This window comes from Morus notabilis, unplaced genomic scaffold, assembly GCF_000414095.1.
Source record: "Morus notabilis unplaced genomic scaffold, ASM41409v2 Scaffold490, whole genome shotgun sequence".
Taxonomy (NCBI): Eukaryota; Viridiplantae; Streptophyta; class Magnoliopsida; order Rosales; family Moraceae; genus Morus; species Morus notabilis.
In genome coordinates this window covers 221,742-246,461 of record NW_010359479.1, presented here as the reverse complement: position 1 = coordinate 246,461, position 24,720 = coordinate 221,742, and the positions used below count along the sequence as shown (strand labels likewise).

General features: G+C 32.2%; 2 protein-coding genes and 2 long non-coding RNA genes across 5 annotated transcripts; 3 read left to right on the top strand and 1 right to left on the bottom strand.

Annotated features, from left to right (window-relative positions):
• The first annotated feature begins 1,168 nt into the window (after positions 1-1,168).
• LOC21395277 (nudix hydrolase 15, mitochondrial) lies at positions 1,169-9,219 on the top strand. Its single transcript, XM_024163234.1, has 4 exons — positions 1,169-1,611; positions 1,960-2,105; positions 2,224-2,343; positions 8,846-9,219. The coding sequence occupies exons 1-4, from the start codon at positions 1,320-1,322 to the stop codon at positions 9,059-9,061; spliced, it is 774 nt and encodes a 257-aa protein (XP_024019002.1). The 5' UTR covers positions 1,169-1,319; the 3' UTR covers positions 9,062-9,219.
• Positions 9,220-10,136: 917 nt separating this feature from the next.
• On the top strand, positions 10,137-15,689 carry LOC21395275 (ammonium transporter 2). The gene is made up of 4 exons (XM_010094508.2): positions 10,137-11,055; positions 11,701-11,986; positions 12,302-12,405; positions 15,043-15,689. The coding sequence occupies exons 1-4, from the start codon at positions 10,417-10,419 to the stop codon at positions 15,481-15,483; spliced, it is 1,470 nt and encodes a 489-aa protein (XP_010092810.1). The 5' UTR covers positions 10,137-10,416; the 3' UTR covers positions 15,484-15,689.
• Positions 15,690-18,318: 2,629 nt separating this feature from the next.
• Positions 18,319-20,327, bottom strand: LOC112090906. The gene is made up of 3 exons (XR_002901895.1): positions 20,178-20,327; positions 18,981-19,111; positions 18,319-18,394 (listed from the first exon to the last, which is right to left on the bottom strand). It is a non-coding gene; the product is annotated as an uncharacterized LOC112090906 (long non-coding RNA).
• A 1,889-nt stretch (positions 20,328-22,216) lies between these two features.
• On the top strand, positions 22,217-24,470 carry LOC21412012. 2 transcript variants are annotated; one of them, XR_002901894.1, is made up of 4 exons: positions 22,217-22,793; positions 23,093-23,108; positions 24,228-24,309; positions 24,390-24,470. It is a non-coding gene; the product is annotated as an uncharacterized LOC21412012 (long non-coding RNA). The 2 variants fall into 2 exon arrangements; XR_002901893.1 differs by having other exon boundaries at positions 23,009-23,108.
• Positions 24,471-24,720: the final 250 nt, after the last annotated feature.

The following is a 24,720-nucleotide window of genomic DNA, read 5'->3' as shown; positions in this document are numbered from 1 at the left end:
CTATCCCAAAATTATATTCCACATTTTTTTTAAAGAAGTAAAATAAAACCATTTATTTAAGTGGCCAAATTGTTGAAAATGACATAAATATCCTTAAAGGTAAATATTTAATGATTATCTTAAATATTAATAACTTAATTTAGAGAAAAGAAAAGGGAAAATTTTCAATAAAATAAATTCTATCCTTTTTTTTTTTTTTTTGTTGAAAAAAATCCAAAACTTAACATACTAGATTGGTCTAGCTCTATACAGGACCTAACGCCCTAGTCATTGAGTACGACTGTTGGATTTGGACAAGGTAAATCGGTCTTGTCTTACACTAAATCCTGCTTTATTGTCACCCAAAACATGTTGGCTCGTTTTTTTCTTGATTTTATTTAGTTTTAAAGTGAATTTTTCAAAACAATTTTACGTAATTAAAGGCTAAAATAATGTCTTATAAATAGTAATTATTGAGACTATTTTCAGTACTTTAAAAGCTTTGACTAGTTAAAGGGTTGTTTTATAATTTTGGCTAAAACTCCTATTTTTTCACATAAACTTTCTAAATATGTGCACCTTTCTACACATGAGATTTTAGGCGGACATCCACTTGTTTTGCATTTCAGACATTTGTTTGTACTTGATTATTTTAAGTTTGCTTAAGACCAGTTATATATATGCATGGTGAGTATGCTTGGGCTGCCCAATATTCTCGAATATATATATATATATGTAATTCACCCTTAGTGGGAGAGTATATATGTGGTTCCTAGTGTGTTTGATAAGATTATTGTCAGTATCCTATTGTTAAGACAAGTTGGGGTATACATGGACCAATTAATCTTATGCAAAAGGGAACATAAATAGTGCAATAGCTCAACTTGTAAAATATTCCAGCCCAAGTAATTAACATTCGTGTGCTTAAAGTTCCACTGCAATAAATTCTGGAATCATATTCCCTTATGCTCCCAAGTAACGTAGCTAGAAATGCATAGAATTCTTAGCTACTGCTCATGTCAAAAAGATTTGAGAACAACTTGAGGTTACTAAATTTGAGTTGAAATTTTTACCAACTGTTTAGTACATTGTTATCAGTAAAGCGATGAAGTATTGAAATATATGTCGCAAATCACTCCCATATATAACTCACAACTTGATGAAATTTTCAATATCCGTTGATCTCTAAGCATTAGTTAAAGTCGATTCCTGCTCACATTGTTCTCTCTCTCTCTCTCTCTCTCTCTCTCTCTCTCTCTCTCTCATAAAACTATGCGTGTATATATGTATACTTATATAAGCTGAACAACAAGCAGCAAGAGATTAGGCAAGATTATCAAATGGCTTGCATAGACCCGGTTGTCCTTTCTTGCATCCCAAAACAGGATTGTGGAAGCCAAACTCTACAAAGAATTGCTAGGCAACTGCAGTTTTACAAACCGCCCAAACTAGACAGAGAGGACCAAAAAGACGTTGGCAGAGGTCCAATTTATGCGATCAACGAACAATTGTCGGCTTGTGCCGATTGGAGGAAGAGAAAAGCGGCCGTCCTAATATGCCTTTTTGAAGGTCCTCAAGGCGAGCTGCGAGTTATCCTTACCAAGAGATCCATGAAATTGTTGTCATATCCAGGTATATATGTGTGTGTGTGTGACTAACATTTTCTATTGGGACTTCATAAATCCTACGCCAATTAATCTACATGTCATGGCATGGAGTAAATATGCAAACAAACTGCGCAAGTACGTACGCCATGTATGATCAATTGGTTTTCTTACGTAAATTTTTTTTTTTATAAATCAAGAACCTACTCAAAGTTACAACATGACAGTTTCTATATGGCTGAAAAATCAGTAGTACTGATCATTATTACTGATATTTAATTAACATTCTTCAAGTAAAAGGAATGATGGTTTGAGTGCATGAATCCAATCCTAATAACGTTAGGGGTTTTTTATTTCTTTTTACTCTGGAAAATAGGAGATGTAGCATTGCCTGGTGGAAAAATGGAGGAGGGAGATGTAGATTATTCAGCAACTGCTTTAAGAGAAGCTATGGAAGAAATTGGCTTGGATTCAAGTCTAGTTCAAGTTGTTGCAAATTTAGAGCCCTTTATATCCATGCAGGTTTTAGTTATTTTTTTTTATTTTTTTTTTTGGTTATATATATTCCGATGAATAATTGATGAATATATGGTTATTAAAGAGATGTGCTAATTGAATTTTGTGCGGTAATTTTGTGCAGCATCTACTTAAGGTTATCCCTGTCATAGGTCTTCTAGATCGAGCAGAGGATTTCAAACCTGCACTCAACATTGACGAAGTTGATGCTGTTTTCGACGTACCTCTGGACATGTTTCTCAAGGTTTGTGTGATTCCATTTTCTTGTATATAAAATTTTCATTTAGACATTAACGATGGAATTATCGATATCGAATTTACCAAAATATCGGCAGAAATATTTTTGGTGGAAAAATATGTAAACATAGAAATTCATCTTAACTTATTAAATTTTAATTGAAGCTTTTAAAAACTCTAAAATAATTAGTATAGTACAAAAGTTAGGTAACTTTGACAATTAAAATACTAGGATATGATAAATATGTACGATAAGAAGACTTAGAGTATGGTAAATTATTAGCGAACGCAATTTCAAGTTAAGTAAACTAGCTAATTGAAAAAACAAAAATATATTGAAGTTTAACCTAATCAGGTACCTTATATGCTTAGGTCATATAGGATAAGATGAAAAAGTATACTTATGTTCAGCGGCGGAACTAGAAATTTTTTTAAGAGAGACATGAAGTGAACAGAAATTTTAACTAAAATAACAATACCATTATTTTAATTGAGTTTAATTCACTTTTTGAAGTTTACGGTTCACAAAATTATGGATTTATATAATATTTTAGTTGATTCTGGCTTTGATTTCAATTGTTTTCATTTATTGATTTGGGTTTGATTTCGATTGTTTTGATCTGTATATTTTATTTTCCTGATTTGGATTGAAGTTTGATTAGATTATTGTTTTTTATTTTCTTTAATTTTTTATTATAAGTTTTTATTTTTATCTTTTGAACGTTTTGAACTATTTTTATGTTAAAGGGAAATTTATACATGTTTTAAAAACTAACCTCATGGTACTAAAAATATGTTTCTTAAAACTTGAAGGTACCTATTTAATATTATAAAAAAAACACCAAGTATTAGGAGCATGTTTCACTATATCACGGGGTATCAAAATGATTTTATTTCAATTAAAAATACAAGTATCTTAAACTTCAAAAATTAAATTTTAGGGTATGATTGAAATTTTACTAACTCTGTTTATTTCACCGATTCGAGTTTTGCTACAGTAAAAAGCTCTCAAAAAAAGTCACATCTAATTTTTTTATTACAGTAAAAAATTCTCACATAAAGTCACATCTTAACTCGAATCAACGAACTAAACGTATTCTAAGAATATTAATATAATATTACAAATTAGATATTTCAAGGGGAGCAAATTAAAAGTAGCCACTTGGATGGAGGGCAGCGCTCCACCACTGCTTATATCAATAGCGAAAAGAAGTTCAAAAGTATTGGGAATACTTTCTTGGTTTAAAACATATTGGCATCAACGTGTGGATACTTTTCGTGGTACTTGACAACTTGCTTATATGATTTTGGAATCAAGAATGACTATTTGTCTTGTTATATCAAGTAAATTAACTTTGAAAGAATATCAAATTGACTCCAACACAATATACATAAATATATATATGTATAATTCTAGAAAATATAAATATATATACATGAACTTGACCACATGCAAAAGTAAAATTCAAAATAAAAATATACATAATATCGAAATTTTACTGAAATATGATTGATATTTTACGAAAAATCTTATGAAACTTTTCTTAAATTGCCACCAAATTCTTTTATTTTTAAGCTTTAACGGAAATTGATATTTCAATAAAAAAAAATTAGACTTTTTCTTGTGTTTTCTCTTTTTTGAGAACACTGATGTTCTCTGTTTATCAGTCGTCAAATATGTATTAAATATAGTTAAAAGTCAAATCAAATTGAAAGAGTAATACATATCCGACAACTAATAAGTAAAGAATACCAATATTTCTAAAAAAAATAGAGAACACTAGGAAAATTCTCAAAAAAAATTAGTATTTACGAAAATTTTCACAAAAAAATTCCCAAATATTCACGAAAAGCTATTGAACCCCTTTTTTAATATGGAATAAAATTATTTTAGTATCCTCTGTTATATAATAAAACATCTCGTTGGTATCCTGTGCTTTTAATAATATTAAAACGGTACATTCACTTTTAAATAAATATTCTTTAGATACATTGACACAAATTTTGATACATAAAATGTCCATTATATCCTTCTCACTAGTTAACAACAAGTAAATAATTTTTTGAAAAAAATTAAGAAAATAATTTAAAACATTTAAAAATTAAAAAAATAAATCAAAATAGATTAAACTATTTTTAGAAAATACTTTTAAAATTATTAGTTTCTATTTCATTAACGAAAAGGGCAGTTTGGACATTGTATGTCCTAAAAATTAGTCTCAAATTATCAAAAAAACAATTCTTTTAAAGTAAATGTGTTATTTTAATATTATTAAAAATACAGAGTACCAAAATAATTTTATGATTATCTCTTTTAATATTTATATTGTCAAAGCACAACCATTTATGCAGAAATAACGATGAAAATGTCCATTTTTTAAACATTGGCTGTTGTAGCAATTAGATTATTTTCTTATTTCTCTTTTTCTGCTTTTTCAACATTTCATCCCAACAATACTACAATATATATATATATATATATATATATACACACACACACACACACACACAAACAAACAATTGTTAAAAGGTATCGCTAATAGTTAGTTCTTATTTTAAATAAGCAAAAACTTTGTATGAAAAGAAAAGGAAATGATTTTAGAAAACTAAAAGACAAAAACCTAAAAATAATAAAGAAAAAAAAATATCATTCATAACTCTCATCATCAAATTTTAGAGAAGAAAAAAACGGAAGATGATGAGAGAAATTGACCTTTCAAAAAAAATTGCGGAGCTCCCAGGCCTGTTTCTAAATTAATAGGATCTTAGCTGGACTTTACGCATTAAAAATTTTTTTATTAAAAAAAGATTAGTTCGATCTAATTTTGACCAAACTTAAAATTTGGAAAAAAAAAAAAAAAGGTTGGGGCGATTTCTTACTATCGATGTTTGATATTAACATGGAATTTAACTATTGGTCCTAAAATGTTGGAAATGTGACACACGTCCAATCCTATAGCTTCCGTTCTCACATATAAACACTATTCTTAGCGTGGAAGATAGTCTGAATTTCATAATTTAAAAAGAAAGTGTAGAAAGGTTGTGCAAATATAACTTTCGATTATCACTACTGAAAGTTTACGATAAATTTTTAAGCAGGTTTTTTCACACTTAAAATTTATGTGGCAACTAAAATATGTTAGTGAATCACGTCTCTTTTTCAAAATTAACAATCTTGATTTGCTTACTTCATCGATTTAGTTATTATTCTTACAATTATCGTCTTTTGTTACACGTTTTTTCTCTTTAAACTTTTCATTTGAAATGACTCATGGATCGGGTCTATGTTTTTCAAGGACTCTAATTATGTCTTAGAGTCATTTGAATATGCACTAATATTTGTATTTCTCTTGTTTGATATGAAATTTTCGTTGGTTAGTTTACTAATTCATCTAAAAAATTTAAGTTGTTAAGAGGTGGGTCAATAATAATTTTGATATTTTGACACTTCTCTTCACGTGTGGGCTGGACAATGAGCAACGGTAAATTAATTAGAAAGTCCAACATGTGAATATTTAAACCCGATATATATTAAAAACTCAACGCATAATGACAATTTAAATGAAAATAAAGAATGTAATTATGAGAGTTTAAACTCAAGACCTCCTTTTCTGATACTATGTTAGTTTATCAATTAATCCCAAAAGGTTAAGATGTTAGGAGGTGGGCTAATAATAATTTTTATATTTTAACATCTTTTTTAACAAAAGAAAAAAGAAGAAAATAATAAAAAATAAAAAATAAAAAATAAAAACGCTTCTTTTAGTCTACTCCACTAAGTCAAATTCGACCGCACATTCTTTATATAGGACAGCAAAACTTTTTCATCGTCTACGCTATCTAAAACAAAGATAATTTCGTATCAACTTGGTGACATTTAGTTTGATATAATGGAATGAGAATAGAAATATAAATTACAAAGTAATAGAATGGTAATAAGGATAGATTAAATAATTTATTCAAATTTTGTTGTTTAGTTGAACATTGGAATTACTATTGGAATCACAATTATTATGTTTATTAGTCTTTAAAATATAATGGAAAAGCATATGTTTTGACTAAAATACCCCTTCAATAATCATTAATAATATTTAAAAAAATGAGATACTGAAAAGGGCATTTAAAGTTAATTTTAGTACATTGGAAGGGATAATTTAGAGAGAGAATTTAAATTAAAATCAGTTTTGAAATAGAATAATCATTCAACCGGTTCCCTTTAGCAATTTTTATTTAACTATTTTATGGAATAGTTATTACAAAAAAATAGCAATTTTTAAGTGTTTTTGTCCAAACAAATTACATAAGAATGACTAGATTCTAGAAATCGATATTTCATTCTAATGGTCAATCTATCAAAATAAACGTACCCTTATAGTAGTTGTGTATTTATTAATCCGTCGTGGAAAAGGATCGGAATAGAAAGGGAACTGTATTAGGAATCAATATCATGCATTCTTGTTCAGCTCTAATATTATATTGTTTTTTCTTTTTTTTTAGGGAGTTTCTCTAATATGACTAGAAAAATAAACTACTATTAACTCCCTATTGAGGGGTAGTCATTTCATGACCGGAAGAAGGTCGAGTGCCTAGTTCAAATAGGCCGAATAGACAGAACAAGCCGAACACCTGGTCCAAATAGGCCGAACAGACAGAACAAGTCGAACACTTGGTCCAAACGGGATGAATAGGTCGAACACCTGGTCCGACCATCGGGTTCAACCACATGCCGAGTACTTGGTCTGAATAGGTTAAATACGCCAAACACTTGATCTGACTACTGGGTCAGACCACAGACGGAGCACCAGGTCTAAATAGGGCGAACATGCAGAACAAGTCAAGCATCTGGTCTGAACAGGCCAAACACCGGGTCCGAATAGGTCGAGCACCTAGTCCAACCACAGGCAGAGCACATGGTCTAAAAAGGCTAAATAGGCAAAACACCTGGTCCAACCACAGGCCAAGCACCTGATCTGAACAAGCCGAACAAGTAGAACAAGTTGAGCACTTGGTCCGAACAGCAGAACACCTAGTCCGAATAGGCTGAACACCTGCTCTGACCACCAGTTTCGATCACAACCTAAGCACTTAATCCGAGCACTCTCCGTTACCGATTAACAGAACAGGACAATTGTCTAAGTAGCCAACTGACTACCACGTGGCCTCCTCTCTGCAATCTCCATTGGGGGCTCCCTCCACGTACAAGAGCGTGACACATGTCGTATGATCAGTACCACTTTACACCGAGTTACCTCTAGATTTCAGGTCGCATCTGGGCACTACTTTGCTCTGGAAACACTATAAATGCCAAAATTATTAGCTCCAAAGGTACATACAAACTCTATACGTGGACTCTGTCTCTCTATTAATCGCTCTCGATCAGTAATCTGACTTGAGCATCAGAATGCCTTTAGCAGACACCACGTCAGTGTCTTCCTCACTTTGAGGCCATCTGCCCTTTTGTTGTAGGTTAGAACAATTATAGGGATCCGTCCCGAATAGTGTTAGGGCATGCGCATAAAAGTGATAGGGATTTGTCTGAATATCTATCCCTAACAGTGCTAGGGATCCGACCATAAGAGGTAGAGAAGAGAGCCCGACTACCATCTACTTCTGCATGCGGTGTTGTGCTAGATTTGAGCATCAACACTCCTTACTTTCTGTCTTCAGATCTGTATCATAAACTATTTATTTTGTATAATTTTTTAATTTAATGTGATTTTAACCAGACTTAATGGTTAGAAACTGGTCATACTAATAGGGAAGTCTTACCGAAGAAATTCCCTTTCTTTTTTAACGGTATATTCTGGCAATAAATTTTCTAATCTGACCTTCCATATAAAAATGCTTTGCGTGAAGCTTGAGCTCCCATAAAATAAAGATGACTCCACCATTTTGTATGGGCACACCCCTGAGACCCCGATATCAAGGAGCCAAATAGAAATGCTCTCTACCCCATCAAAATCCCACTTCCCTAAAAATCAGCAATCACGTTGATGAAGGGGAGTGGAAATTGCGTTCTCGTCCTAGACTAAACTAACAATGCGGACGGATGCGTATAAAATATAGAAGTTTAATATGATATTTATTCAAATATTGAAGGGCGTCATAATATTAATCTGAAATAACAAATTTCTTCATATTTCCTACATGAATATTTACGTTACATAAATACTATATGATAAATACTATATTACGCTTTTTTATTTTTATATGTACTTGAAAGTACGTCTTTCAAGTAGGACTATAATATAATTCACAGCATATTTTGAATACTCTTTTTTTTTTTTTTTTTTTTTTTTTTTTTTTTTTTTGCCTTTTTGGCCAGAGTAGGGGTTTGGGAAGACTTTCCGCTCACCCTCACCATGTACGGTCAATTATATATTTGTCTACAAGAAATTGGAGAGTAGTTATAAGGTTAATAATTGCTTTATTATGTCATGGACTCTTTGTAAGTAGCTTCTATTTTTATATTGCATTAATGGCATTGCTCTATTTCTGTGTTTATGCAGATGGACAATCATAAATTCGAGGAGAGAGAATGGATGGGTTGGATGTATGTTGTCCACAACTTTGAATTTTTGTCTGATCAACATGGGGTTCTTGGCATCAGGGGTTTAACTGCAAGCATTCTTATTCGAGCTGCCTCAATTATCTACCAGCAAGCCCCATGCTTTGGACAACATCATCTCCCTGACTTCCAACAACTGCAAAGGACCTTGATGTAATTTCACATGATGTATAATATCATATAACTAGCTTGGATGATCAATATTAGAGGAGCTTAGATTATCCCAATTATATACTGTTTGATAATGAATACCATATACAATTATTTAGCATATCAAAATTAATGAAGGTGTATAATTCAATTTATATCTCTTACCCCCCCAAAAAAAAGAAGAAAGAAAAGAGAATCAACAATTATATTCATTTTCAGGCAACCTGTTGAGTTAGCTAGGTGTTGTGATGCAGAGAGTTCTATATATAAGTAGTCATTTTTATATTTTATTGTCGTTTATTTTAGTTTTTTAATTTAGTTTTATTTTGTAATAGTTTGTCGATTATATTTAGTGGTGTTTTGTTATCGTTTTTGAAAGTGAGTTATAAATAGCTACCTTCGTTATTGTAATAAACAAACTTGAATATTGAGAGATTGAATACTATGTACTCGTAAAATCATAGGAAGGTAAAAAAAAAAAAAAATACACTAATGATACCGCTAAATTTGTACGAATCAGTTTTGTATTTCTTTTCATATTTCTCATTTTTTATATGATTTTAATCAAATCTAACATCTCAAAACATATGTGGTATGTAGTAACGGGCTTACTGTAGAAACATATGTGGTATCCAAAACCAAAAGGAAAAGAAGAACCCCATAAATGTCTGCTTGTCCAAACTTTGATAAATTTTTCTTCCAGCTGAAAGAATCGAAGGCCATGGTCTATTTTTTCATCGAGACTTCCAGAGAAAATCCGCTAAGAAAATTCCATTATTCCATTAATACAAAATATATTTTTTCAATACTTCGTTAAAGAAATCCTGCAATTTCCTTTCCTTAAAGACGAAAAGAACCTTATTTAGTCAAAGTAAAGGCAATACACCAAACACCATAAGCAGACTATTATTATACCCGTGATTCCAAATGACGAATGTTCCTTGCGACTACGAGAGATGGCTACTCGTCTACCAACCACTGAAACTTCTCCACATTTTCACCATGACAAAGATGTTTAACAAACCAATGTTGCTCAACTTGAAATAATAAATAAATAAGACTCTACAATTAAGCACCGTCAAAGCCCTCGTTGCCTTCACATTTTCAAAAGTCAATATTTTATCTTACAAAATATGTACTTTCTTATCTTCAAATGTGAAATATAATCGAATTCCCATGGGAAACTTCCCTTATACCAATACTTTCATATAGAGAGAGATCGTCACATAAATATTTTCCTTTTGAATCCATCCATATTCCTCACTTTACAAAATTATAAACGCAAAACTTTATCTACTCAATTAGTCAAACTGAAGCGACACCGCCGCATCGTGACACCGCCGCATCGTGTTTTAGGCCAGTATGGCGCTCCCAGAGGCCTATGCGACGGTGACGCCTGCTGTACCCTCATGGCTAAACAAAGGCGACAACGCGTGGCAGATGACGGCGTCGGTGCTGGTGGGGATACAAAGCATGCCGGGCCTGGTGATCCTCTACGCCAGCATAGTGAAAAAGAAGTGGGCGGTCAATTCGGCCTTCATGGCTCTCTATGCCTTCGCCGCCGTGCTCATCTGCTGGGTTCTCATCGGATACCGAATGGCGTTCGGCGACGAGCTCCTCCCATTCTGGGGCAAAGGCGCCGTGTCCCTTGGCCAGAAGTTCCTCATCAACCGGGCCAAAATCCCCGAGAGCATCCGTCGAAACGACGACGGCTCCATCGAGAGGGAGACCGTGCCGTTTTACCCGATGGCGACGCTGGTCTACTTCCAGTTCACTTTTGCGGCGATCACGGTGATTTTACTAGCCGGGTCGGTTCTTGGGAGGATGAGCATCAAGGCTTGGATGGCTTTTGTCCCTCTTTGGTTGCTGTTTTCTTATACGGTTGGAGCTTTCAGTTTGTGGGGTGGAGGGTTTCTTTACCACTGGGGAGTTATTGACTACTCCGGCGGATATGTTATTCATCTCTCTTCTGGAATCTCCGGTTTCACAGCTGCTTATTGGGTACATCAGATTCTCTTCACAAATTACTTATTCTTTTTTTTTTTTTTTTGTGCTGCCAATAAATTAGTTTAATTTGTTACCGGCCGGAGATAGATGATTATTAACAACTAATTACCTCCATTACAGCTTAACATTATTTGCTAATTGCTACATAGATATTTTTTAAATTGTTTCCTTTAGGAAAATTACTCGTTTGCTCCATTAAACTGAAAAATAAGTTGGTTCTCTTCATTGAAATAAATTTAAAAAAAAAACAATTTTTTTTAAAACGAACAAATTTTATATATGCTGAATTTCATCATGTATTAAAGTATCATCATGTCTTTTGGTATGAGGTGTATATATACTTATTCTATTAAAAAAATATAATTAACTTGGTCAATTCAGTACCTATTTTCAGTTTTCTAAGAAAACAAAAGGGCCTAAAATTTGTCATTACGAAAAATAAAAAGCAATTGTAGTAGGCGTTTTTTTTTTTTGGAAGAAATAGTACTGGGTGTTTTTAATGCGTTTTTCTAATGCCAGCAAATATGGCCATCCAATTAAGAAGACGAGTGGTACTCTACCACGGAATCCATTAGACTAAATCCCTATCACTTGTCACGAGTTGTGATATTGATTGGTGCTTTTGACTTTGGGTCACAGGTAGGTCCACGGCTGAAGAGCGACAGGGAAAGATTCCCTCCAAACAACGTGCTGCTCATGCTGGCGGGCGCCGGGCTGCTGTGGATGGGGTGGTCAGGTTTTAACGGGGGGGCGCCATATGCTGCCAACATTGACTCCTCAATTGCGGTGTTGAACACCAACATCTGCGCTGCCACTAGCCTCCTCATGTGGACTACTCTCGATGTCATATTCTTTGGGAAACCGTCGGTGATCGGAGCCGTCCAGGGAATGATGACCGGACTAGCATGCATCACACCCGGGGCAGGTATTATTTCTAGCAAAACAATTATCTTCCTTTGAAACGAAAATTATAGTTTTTTTACAGAGTTTTTCTGGGAGAACTAAAAAAAATTAACTATTTAATAATTTTTTATTTTTAACTGTTAGATCTGTATCATAAATAATCTGTTCAATTTATTTTTTTAATCTGATATGATTTAAGTAAGAATCAACCATTAAAAACTGTCTCTTAGGGAAGTCTTACCGGTAAAAGTCTTCTGTTTTTAAAAATTAATTGTAGTATTTTTAAAATTGACTAAATTGCATTTTTGGTTTGGTAACAATTAATTAATTATTGAAGGATTGGTGCAATCGTGGGCGGCTATAGTGTATGGAATACTTTCTGGTAGCATTCCGTGGGTGTCAATGATGGTGCTTCACAAAAAGTCTAGTCTATTTCAAAAGGTTGGTTAGTTTTCACACTCCTCATAAATAATTACTTTTTATTTCGACTACTTTTGCTTCTTCCTTTCATATTCATGTGTTTATGTACGATATGCTATACATATATATATATATATATAGTTGTGCAGTAGACAATTGATAAGAATTTGTAGGCTGTCCTACTTGCTTGTTGGTTTTTCCCACTACTTTTGTCTTTCTGTGAAGTCTAGAGAAGATAGATAAGGTGATTGAAAGCTTGATTTTGAAAGTCTTTTTCCAGTTTGGTTTTTGAAGTTTACTTTTATTTTATTTTATTTTTTTGGATAATTTTTGAAGTTTACTTATTATTAGTAGTAATTTATTCACATGGGTTAACCTAGAAATGAAGCTACAGATTTTTATTTATTAGTAAATATTTCAACAATTGCATAAAAAACCATGTAAACCATGTGAATAAAGTAGCTACTTTATGGAATTGCGTAAAAAAAAATCCATAATCCATAATTTGCTAACAAAAATAACTTTCTTGTAGGCTAGCTTCGATTTTGAACACCTTTTTTTCAACTTTTCAATTTCCCCCCTTCTTTTTGTGCCCTAAACAATTGATAGCATTATCTTGAGCATGTCGTCCTTATCACAATTGATTTTTCTATTGGAGAACATGAATCACAATTCAAACAACATGGAACTAAAATTTTGTACGGTGGGAACAAGAAAGAAGATTTCACGGCGACCTAAGTCCGACCAAATCTTCACGATATTAATTAATACAAATGATCTGCTATATTCGATAATAATGGCTTGTTTGATTCAATAACTCAAACTGTGAAGATTTAAATTTTTTTATTAAAATTGTAGAATCTAAACTGTTGTGATTTGAAATGTTATTTGGATATGCAAATAAATTGTAATTTAAATTAAGAATAAAATTCAAACTGTGCTTGGATAAAGTATTGAAAACTGTCATTAGAGTTTTGCAACAAATCTTATAGAACCTCATTATAAATGACATTAAAAAATTTACAATATGGGTGATGATTTGTTCCTCTCTTCATTATGAACACATTAAAAAAATCATCTCAATCGGAATTAAAAGGAAAAAGAAGTTATTACATTTTTAAGATTGAAATTGAAGAGAGAGAAAAAGTATAATCTAAAATTGTTAGACTATTGACAACAATTCTAATTGTTAGAATTTAGGGGGAGATGAATTCTAAAATCAACAATTTGAGTTGTCCTCGAACTATTGTTACTTGTTTGAATTGTTCTTGAATTTTCTTCTCCTAAATACCAGTTTAAATCTTGAATTAAAGTTTGAATCCTAAACAACAGTTCTAATTGTTAAAACAAACAGAGGCAAATTTGTTTGTAATTCAATTGCTATGAATTTTATTTTATTTTTTATTTTTTAATAGATTAGATTACTCTTTTAAATCTTAGTTCTTGGTTCCGCACTGAAAGGAGACAAATAATTTTTAAAATATATGAGCCTAAATTTTTACTTTTTATTTTTTATTAATATTTTTTTAATTAAATAATTATATTAATTAAAAAATATTAATAAAAAATAAACAGTAAAAATTGAGACTTGTAAGATAAATATAACAATTTTCTCTTCGTCATCTCCCTCTGTCTCACACATGCCAATTTTTTTTTTTTTTTGTCGTTTGTCTCTTTTCCATTAAATTTAAAAGGATTCAAATTCTTCCCCAGAGTCGGCATTTAAATTTTTTTTAAAAAAATAAAAAAAAGCAACTATCATTTTCAACAATGACTCAATATAACAATTTTCTCTTCGTCATCTCCCTCTGTCTCACACATGCCAATTTTTTTTTTTTTTTTGTCGTTTGTCTCTTTTCCATTAAATTTAAAAGGATTCAAATTCTTCCCCAGAGTCGGCATTTAAATTTTTTTTAAAAAAATAAAAAAAAGCAACTATCATTTTCAACAATGACTCAATGCGCTAGTGACAGAATTCATATTCTTTCTTATCCTATTTATCTTTTCGTTAAGTACAAGCTGAATTGACCATAATAAACTTGCTTTCTTCAAATGTATGATTATTCGTTGAATTCATATATCTTAAAAAGTCTTCATTACTTAAATTTCTTCTTTTTTTGTGACCCACCCGCAATACTAGTTTCTAGAATGACATGAAATAGCAAATTAAAAGAAACAAAGTTAAGTTAAATAAAGGAGAATTTGGTGGGACATGGTTTTTAATCTTCACGTTACATTATGTAGAATAAGAAAAGTATAGTGGTTTGACGGGTTTTGATAAAAATTACAAACTATGTCAAGATATATTTTTTCTTACCATGTAACAGGACTCTCCTAAATAAAAATACTATATTCTGGGTGAAAGAAAGTTGCCATAACCAACTTGAATTATTAAATTGGATGCCAGAAACAAATGGTTGATCTTGAAATTAGCGAAAACAAGTGGATATCATTCCAATTTGTGGTCCGAAAATCATTTTTGAATATACCAATTTCATTATTATTTTTCCTGAAATTTTAATAATGAATTGACAAATTAGCTCTTAATGTCATAAGATCCAAAAGATTTCATAGCAAAAGAAACTCTCATATTCCTTGTGTATATACTTACGTAGTGCCTAAAAACAATGTTTGAATGAATGTTCTCTTCTCTTGTAGGTGGATGACACCCTCGGAGTATTCCACACACACGCGGTGGCCGGACTATTGGGAGGCCTTATGACGGGTCTGTTTGCGGAGCCAGAGCTTTGTCGGCTCATACTACCTAGATCCGATTCGAGAGGAGCATTCTACGGTGGAACAGGCAGAGTCCAGTTCTTGAAACAAATGGCGGCCGCCACGTTTGTCATCGGGTGGAACATAGTGTCCACAACAATCATACTTCTTTTTATAAGGCTATTCATTCCGCTGAGGATGCCGGACAATCAGTTGATGATCGGAGATGACGCCGTCCACGGAGAAGAGGCCTATGCGCTGTGGGGAGACGGCGAAAAGTACGACCCGACGAGGCATAATAGCTGGAATATGCCAACGTACGGTGAAGAAGTTGCGCCTTCTCCTTATATTACTGGTGCAAGAGGTGTGACTATCAACCTTTAAGTTGTTTATTTGTTGTTTGTGTAAGTAGAATTTTTGAAGTCCAAGGAATTTCAATGGTAAAGGCGGTTATTGTTTGTTTTAATTGTAAAATTATTAGCTTTTGAGGTAGGCGGCGAGACAATATTAGGTCACGTTGCAATTACTAAATGCTCTTTCATGAATTTTGTATAATTCGAGGCCTCCTATGTTGAATCTTTTTTTTTTTTTTCTTTTTTTTTTTTAAGAATTTAACTGCTTAATAAACATTTTTCCTAGAATTCTCCAGAAAAAGAAAAAGAGAGAAAAATCTGTGATTTTGTCTATAAACACTGTATTAACATGAAATTAAAAAATAAAGGCTATTAAAGAAATAATTGTGATTTACCAAACATCTATGAGAAATCCACCCATAGTTTTGTACAAATAGGAGTCGAAAAGTAGGAACCTATTTGAGAAGCCCCAGCGATGCATTTGAGCTAGAAGGAAGAAAAGTCAACAAAAGTGGATCCAACTTTTAACCAAATATTGGAATCTAGAAAGAGACAGACACGTTTCAGGTTTCCTACGACGAACCTAAATTAAAGGGACACGTGCCAAAATGAGATGATCAAACACCTACAATCGAAACCTTTCTCCGCTTTCCCACTCTTCCAGATCCCAATTTTCTCTCTCAAGTCTTTGCTAATCAAGTTAAAATATAAGCAAAACATTTAAAATATCTTACAAATAGCAAAAACTAATATATTTATATAATTAATCCGTGATTTCGTAGCATTAAACATCAGACTCATTATAATAGTTATTGCGTGACCTTGCCCTTCCTATATACATATTATTAATATATACTAAAGGAGAGGCAGGATTCATTGTACAGTAAATGAACAGTGAATTCCCGGTTTTGCCCCTCCTTTCTGATGCTTAATTTTTTTAATGCCCATTGTGTCCTGTTATGTTATTTTACATTTTTGCCCTTGATTTTTCCTCATTGTTTGGCTTAGTTAGAGGGGCATTTTTGCCATTGCATTTTTAATGTTGATTTTTTCTGCCTTCTCTCTCTCTCTTGGTCTTTGTGGCTTAGTTTGGTAGTACTGTAGATTTTAAAAAAAGTGCTTTTAGCTGTGCTGAAGGAAGAAGCAGCTGTTCTAAGAAGTAGCTGAGTGTTTGGTAAACTGTAATTATAGTAGCTGTGCTGGTTTCAAAATCAGTATAATAGCGTTTGGTAAATTTTGAGGTGGAATTGCTGTGGGTATGTAAAATGACCAAAATAGACATGATATGAAACTTAAATATATATAATTATTTTTGGTATTTAAAAATACTTGTTTAACTTTAAAAACACATAATGTTATGATTTTGAATTTTTTAACAATAAATTTATGATAATTAATTCTCTTTTTTTTTAATTTCTTCATTCACAATATAATTACAACTAAAAGAAACATTAGTGACAATTACTCAGGGACAGTTGTAGTCTTCAAGTTGTGGAATTGTTTTGTGCTCTCTCTCTTGCAAAGCTTGGCAGAGACAGTTGCAGTCTTGATAACGCAACAAAATACCATAATTATCAATTTTGGTGGGGTTCTTCTCAAAAATTTGTAAGAAAATATGATAAATTTGTTGAGAAATTTCATGCCAAGAAACGAGCTAAACCAAATGATAGTTAATTATAGGACTACAAATAAAGAACATTTCAAACATATTCATATACATACAGATACACTTACGTAAATGAACAAATTCACACGTTGATGGGTGAGGCCCTCGGATCGGGCTAGGTGGAGCCGCCTAGCTTCAATTAGGATTATCATTTCCTAATCAAAATACCATTGGTATAATAGGATTATTAATGAAGCGAAGCTATGCCATTTATTTATTTACCTGCATTGGATTGTTTAAGTAAAAAGAAATAAATATATGAAGTATTGTTTTATGGCACATTTTGCTATTTTTTTTACGTGCTTATTTTTTTTATAATAAAAACTTTATTGATAAAATTCAATAACAAGGGCAGAGGACAAAGGTATCCTCAAACCAAAAAGAAACAAAAATGGCCAGGTGTGAAAAACTGACTAACATACAAAACGAGCAAGATAAACACATAATTGGTATCTCCAATCAATTCCCTATTACATCTTTCCAATTCAAAATGACCAAAGTAAACGGGAACCCTGAAACAGCCCATAGCAATGCATAGAACTTTGTCTTCTCAAAAATATCAATTGGCCCCCATCGCCTTTTCCTAAAAAAGTATGCCATTCCGTTCCATCTATAGAGACCAAAGTATAAAGGCTCACAAGAATAAAAAACCAACTGAAAAGAAAACGGGTAACTGAATGAATGAATATATGCAACCTCTTTCACATTTGTCCGTGAGTAGGAAAAAAAATCAGACTGTAAGGTAGATAAAAATCATATAACAAACATCTTATATGAAGTAAATAATTCATTCAAAATTACAAAACATGTTTACCCTTTTTCACGGTAGCAAGCAACACAGAGAATGAAATGGGGAAAGCCCACTCCTGGAATAATAGGATGCTCATGCCTGAAACCAAACCAAAAGCTGCCTAATAGCATCACTATTTATTTTACACCTTATTTAAGGTCTAACATTAGTATTGAATATCCAGTTGAGAATTCTACAGAAGATGATGTAAACGACTCAATGCTCCCTTCCCTTTCAAAAAGATTGTCCTTCGATCAACCATAGGGCATATTCCATTCTTATTGAATTCATTCTATTGAGAAGCTTCTTTTAGATAAAAAAGAACCGGGATTGTGGAGCTGTGAAACTGCAAAGCCGACTACAGATAAAATGCAAAATATTCATTTCTTCAGGGTCTTGCCAAAGGAATATGTAAAAGCCTGTGACATCGGCCAATCTGGATGCTCCAGTAAGTTGCGAAACAATGCCACTAGGAAATCCATTACCCTGAACATTTGTAAGATGAGATACAAAAACTGCGTATTTGGTGATCTATTAATCACAATAATAGAAACCAAAGTGGTATACAAAAAAGTAAGATGAATGGAGGATAACAAATTTAACCATTTCTTCCCACGACATTTAAAGAAAAACGGAAAGCACTAAAACGAAAAAAAAAAAATCTTATGAATAACAAATCATCTCTTAAACCTCTTCAAAAGTAAATGAAAAGAAATATCTTCAAAGCAATTGTAGAAGCCTTTATAGGCCAAAAAAAATTCATCCTCCAACAATATTCTAATTTTAAGTTTCCCATTTCTCTCCAACTAAAGAATCTAAATAACTTCTAGAATAATAAATTACACAGAATTCTAGCTTTCCTACTGGTGCAGAATCCACTTTTCAATGAAGAAAGCCCTGCAGTTTTTGGGAAGACCAAAAGCAATAATTTACTATAACAATGTCTAGCCGTCCAAAAATAACAATATAGTCAGCAGTCTCACAACCCTTTTTCATCACTTGTATCATTAAGTTGCATATAGCTAATGTAACTATCGAGCTTTGCACATGAATGTCGAAATGAAACCTTTACCTCGTCAACCAAAGAAGACCATTGGTGCAGCTGGATGATCCTTTTGCTGTTTTAGCTTCAACCTCAACACTCACCAAACTATACAACTGGTTGAATTGTTCAGGATTCGATTGATACTTGGTTTCCAACCTCTACAACAAAACCAAATAAGAATAATAAAGGGGCATCTTAAGAAAGTAAATCTTGTATAAAAGTCAAAAGACATTTTATTTAAAGGCAAAAAAAAAAAAAAGAGAAAACACCAAAGAGAATTATACCGAAATTGCAATAGAATGGTAAAAAATGGCAAAAGATCAAATTGTTGAAGCTGCAAATAATTAACATAGCCAAACATTCAAACACATAGCCTGCAAATAATCAACTTCCTATTAACCTGAGCTTTGTCAACTTCCTATCAAAAAGATCTTCAAAAGACATCTCTTTATCATTAAAGATTCTATGATTTCTCTCGATCCAGATGCCATATAAAATAGCTAGAATCAAAGCTCTCCAAATTGTCTTGGTTTTTCTCTCCCTCCCAAAACCGAAAAAATTGTCCACCAGTATAGAGTTACAACAGAATTATCACCTACAGACAAAAACCTCTTTTATTTTCACCTCCCTATCCTTTTTAAGACTAAAAAGCCTTGGAAAAGTGATTGCAAAAGGCTGTCATTTTATTTTTACATATCATACTTGATGCTTTCTTCTCTCAAGGATATATTTTCCTTTCTTTTTTTTGTTTTCAAGAATTAAGGATTATTAATGTATTAGGTCATGTTCTTCTCTCTTTCGTTTTTTTTCTTTTTTATTTCTTAATGTCTTAACATATATACTCATGGTAAACTAGAAGCAAACTCATACCCAGATAAGAAACCACAATCAGATAATTAATTATCTTCTTCAACGAGCTTCAAGGATACATCCATGTTCTTCCACCATCTCATTTTTATCTAGATTTGTCTAGCAAATGTACTTTAAAAAATCGATTTTGGCCTCCAAAAATCTCTACCAAAGTAAGCCCAAATCGACATTCAGAGAAAAAAAAAATCCGTGACCAATTCCACATTTAGAGGATAAACAAAGGGTTTACGGTTTACAGAGCAGAGAAAAAAAAATTTGTACAAAATCTGGAAACCCAAATCGACATTCAAAACCCAAATTTCATCAAGCCATACACCAAATCGACATAAAAAAAAAGCTCAATCGAGTACTTACAGATGCAGAGATTGTGAGCTCCAATCAGATCCGATCTCAGCTGGCGACAAAATCTGGAAACCCTAACACGAGCAAAACCACCAACACCGAGAGAACAGAGATTTTGGGGACTCCGCCGCCGACAATCGCAGGAGATAAACGGAGAGAGGGAGTCCGAGAGAGAGAAAAAAGATAAACGGAGGGAGAGAGCTTTGACTGAGAGAGCGGAGGCTGAGGCTGAGAGAGGCTAAGGTCAGAGAACACGAGAGGAGGCTGAGGCTGAGAGTTCCAGGAGAGGGCTGAGGCTGTGAGAGAACGAAGGAGTTCAGAATGATAGGTTTAGGTTATTTTGGGAATAACTAAAATTTCATTAATGAGGGTTTCAGATTCCCGTATAATCTGAAATCAGAAGCACCAACACAGCTGCTTCTAATTTCAGCTGAGAAAGAGCTTTTAGAAAAAAGTGATTTTAGCTTCCCAAAATCCCTACCAAACTAAGCCTGTGTCTTCTGGAGCCTTCAATCGTTGTCTTCTGGAGCCTTCTATCGTTTCCTCATCTTTGTGTCTTCTTCATTTTTTTTTTCCGCCCCAATTGCTTCTCTCTTGATTTGGTTTCTTTGATTCCATTTGGCCACGAGTGAACATCCATGGTTTATGTGATATTTGTTGTGGGTTCTTTGATTTTTTTCTTGCGGGATTTTGGCTTGATTTTTGGATGGTTTTTTGCTTCGTTTTGCTGTTTTCGCCTGATTTTTGGATGCTTTTTTACTTCGTTTTGCTGCAGGTTTTTTGAAATTTTTTCTTGCATGTTTCTTTCTTGGTCTGATTTGCTCATTTAGTTTGGTTTCCCCTTTATTTTTTTGTCGAGTCCATGTTCTACTCATTTCTGCCTTTTTCTCTTTTTTTTTTTCCTTTTTTTGGTTGGGTAAAAATTTTTCTTGCATGTTTCTTTCTTGGTCTGATATGCTCATTTAGTTTGGTTTCCCCTTTATTTTTTTGTCGAGTTTTCCCTTTATTTTTTTCTCGAGTCCATGTTCTGCTCATTTCTGCCTTTTTCTCTTTTTTTTTTTCCATTTTTTGGTTGGGTTTTGCCTTTGTTGGTTTGATTTGCTCATTTAATTTACTTTTTCCCTCTATTTTTGGTCGACTCAATATTATGTTTTTTTCTTTTCATTTTTTTTTTCTTTTTTTGGTTTTTGTTTCAATGGCTGGTTTCTTTTGTCATTGCCATGCTTCAAGAGGTATATATTTTTTTTTTGCTTTTATTTTGGTGGTTTTTCCTTTCTTTTTGTTTGCTATTCACTTTTGTCATTGATCTATTTCAGGAGATAAATTTGTGCAAAAAGAAGGTTCTATGAGCGTCTTTTGATATTCTTTGTTGCTGACTTCACCTGATATACAGATAAGTATCGATTTTTTTATTTTGGATTGATTAATTTGTTGATCTGTGATATCTAGACTGCTGATTTGGCTACCTAGGTTGATGATTTGTACCCAAATTGTTGCAGACGCATTTACTTAGGTTGATGATCTGTACCTTAAACATAGATTCTTTTGCTCTAGATTCATTAATTTGTTGATCTGTGATATGTAGATTGCTGATTTGACTGTCTAAATTGATGATCTGTACTCATATTATTGCAGACACATTAACTACTTAACTTGATGATCTGTACCCATATTATTGCAGAAGCATTAAATGAACTGTTTCTTTTTTTTTTTTTATCGTTAGTTAATTCCTGAAATTTGTGAAAAATCTGAAAAAAAAAAAAAATTGAAAGCTTTTCCTTTTTGTTTTTTGTTTTTTTTCCTTTTTTTCCCTTTTTTGTGTTTCCTAAACTCATTATTATTTATCTATTATTTAGTTTTTGCTTAGTATACCGTATGTTGAATCATATGATTTGAATACTTCAACTAAACGTCCTCTTACTTTTTTAATTCTTACAGACCAACTTTGTTTTACTACGTGTCCTCTTATAAATCATGTACTGTTGAAATTTTTTCCCTCATTTACTCTTTATAAATGCTACTGCTATATCAACATTTTGTTATCTATTTGTCCCTTGCTCTCCCGTGACTTTGCTTTGTCTCCTTCATATTTCATCTCACGTTATTTACTACTCTGCTACATTCTCAATCATTGATTGCTCTTTCTATTCCTGTTCTTCTCCCTTGTGCTTGGCTTTTAATCCTTTGCATTTCATCTTCGATCATTTATTACTCTGCTTTAATCCTACTCATTTACCACTCCAACTTCCGGCCTTTGTATTTACTCACTTTCTTTGCTGGTTTTTGACTGGTTGCTATTTCATATTTAAGGCAGTGTTTATAGTGCTCCAGGTATTACTTATAACCTTTGCCTATAGCCATTCACTATTTGTTAATCTATGTCTACTTTTTTCTTTTATTCTCTTTTCTTTACATCGTAATTATTATTGGGATGGATTTTGACATCTTGAACTTTATATAAACAATCCCAAAACAACTGTGTTTGGGTTTATCTCACTTCCTCTTCCTATTCCCTCTAAAGCCGAGAATTGAAACCTGTCCAACTTAGAAAGAGAAAGGCATTCTTGGTTGTTTAAGTGAACGTTGCTCCATCTAAAGCTAAATCCACCAACTGAATTTAGTTTCCAGGTTGATTTCAGTACCACTTATTTAATCCTAATTTTTTGATGACTTTAACTTAGTTTGGTGTATTGGTCCTTTTTTCCTGTTGGTGTCAAGATTTTATCTTAGTTTTGATTCTTTATTGTTCTATTCTTATTATTTGAGTTAGGAAACTGTCTTCATATCATCTTTCTTCTCCCTTTTTACTTGCTCTAACATTTTTTTGCTTTTTGGCTTTTTAGTTTCATCTTGGCATATTTACTACTCATTCTTTTAAACTAGCTCTACCTGATTTCTGTTTCATTGGCTCATACTCACTATTTCAGGCAATATTCGTTACAGGTACTTTCACTAACTCTTGCCCATATTTTCTTCATTATCACATACGCATATATCTGTACACATTTTTGCTTAATATATTTAACCCTTACTTGGTTTTGTATATGACAATGATACTTACAATTAAATTTGATCTTTTGACCTCTCTATAGTGGGTCCAAAATTTGTTGACAAGAAATGCCCCTTACTCATATTGAGTAAAATGATTTAAATGTTTTTCCTTTTTTTCTTTTTCTTCTTCTTCCTCTTCTATAGTATGTGGCAATGATGATGATCAGTTTTGGCCTATTCAATTTCATCTAATGTGTTCAAAAATTACTGTGAACAAATCTATCTTATTTGAATTTCCAATTTTTCTTTTCTTTTGACTAAAATAGTTTAAATCTTTCTCTTTTTCTTTTTCTTTTGTTCTCCTTTTTTACCCCCGAAAAATTTAAGACCATTTTCACATGATTTAAATTTTATCTATTTCTATTTACTAAATTCTTCCATATTATTTCTTTTATCATTTTACAAATTTGATTTCCAATACAGCAACAGTATCACCTCCCCTGTTTTGGTGTTCATTTTTTTGTTTGTATATAAAAAACGTTTTGAACTTAAATATATTTTTCCTAATCGTTTCTTTGATTAGCTTTATATATAAAAAACCGTTTTTCTTCTCAATATTTGAGCCACAATTAGACAAAGCTTTATGTTTGTTTCTTTATTTGTATATAATTTCATCTGACCAAGGAGCATCACGTTGGCTTTGAAGCAGCTGCATGGTACTAGCATTTTGTAGATGTCAACCTTACTACAAGACGTTTAATAAATCATGATTGCATCTTAATTGACAAAGAAGTAACAATTTTTATAAATACTAAATTACATACTATTTGATACAGTACTGAACATTGTAATATAACTAACTTTTTAATCTTTCCTATCTACAACACGAAGCAATACAAAAATCGATACGGGCACGAGATTCAAATATCATTTGTCAAAAATGTAGAACAGGACAGGATATATAATATTGGTAATTTCTTTATTGCCTAAAATAAACCAACATATTAGTACATCAAAATTATTATTAACATATCAACATATTAATAATACTTTTTATTGACTGAATAACAGATGTTATTAAAATCATCAAAAGTATCCAAGCAATTGAGAAGACAAACAGATGACAGCCATCTAGAAAATGACTAAAAATCAGGTAATATCACTATTTCTAAATTCTTTATTTTAATTTTCCTAATTATTATACTAATATTTTCAAAAATTCCTATTTTACAGCTACAGCTCCAAAGAACCATCAAAAAAAGAAAAGTCAAAAATGTAATGTACAAATATTTTTACTAGACCTTTATAGTAGACCTTTAAACAAATACATATATATATATATATATATGTGTATATGCATGTATATATAAATTAATGCTGTAATGTAAAAACTCATGATTTTCTTTATAATATAATAATTTTTTCCGCAGCAACGCGAGGGCAAAAAAACTAGTATTAACTATAACTAGTATTCACTATTATAAACATGTTGTAGTTTTCTTTGTTTCTCTCTAGCAGATTTTTGACGAAACAATAATAATAATAATAATAATAATTATTATTA

What these genes read in the sequence shown, in the direction of transcription:
- LOC21395277 (XM_024163234.1), top strand. Translation starts at nt 1,320, where the DNA reads ATGGCTTGCATAGACCCGGTTGTCCTTTCTTGCATCCCAAAACAGGAT. An exon ending in AGCCCTTTATATCCATGCAG is followed by an intron (nt 2,106 to 2,223) that starts GTTTTAGTTATT and finishes AATTTTGTGCAG; the next exon opens with CATCTACTTAAGGTTATCCC. An exon ending in CTCTGGACATGTTTCTCAAG is followed by an intron (nt 2,344 to 8,845) that starts GTTTGTGTGATT and finishes GTGTTTATGCAG; the next exon opens with ATGGACAATCATAAATTCGA.
- LOC21395275 (XM_010094508.2), top strand. Translation starts at nt 10,417, where the DNA reads ATGGCGCTCCCAGAGGCCTATGCGACGGTGACGCCTGCTGTACCCTCA. An exon ending in GTTTCACAGCTGCTTATTGG is followed by an intron (nt 11,056 to 11,700) that starts GTACATCAGATT and finishes TTTGGGTCACAG; the next exon opens with GTAGGTCCACGGCTGAAGAG. An exon ending in AGTCTAGTCTATTTCAAAAG is followed by an intron (nt 12,406 to 15,042) that starts GTTGGTTAGTTT and finishes CTTCTCTTGTAG; the next exon opens with GTGGATGACACCCTCGGAGT.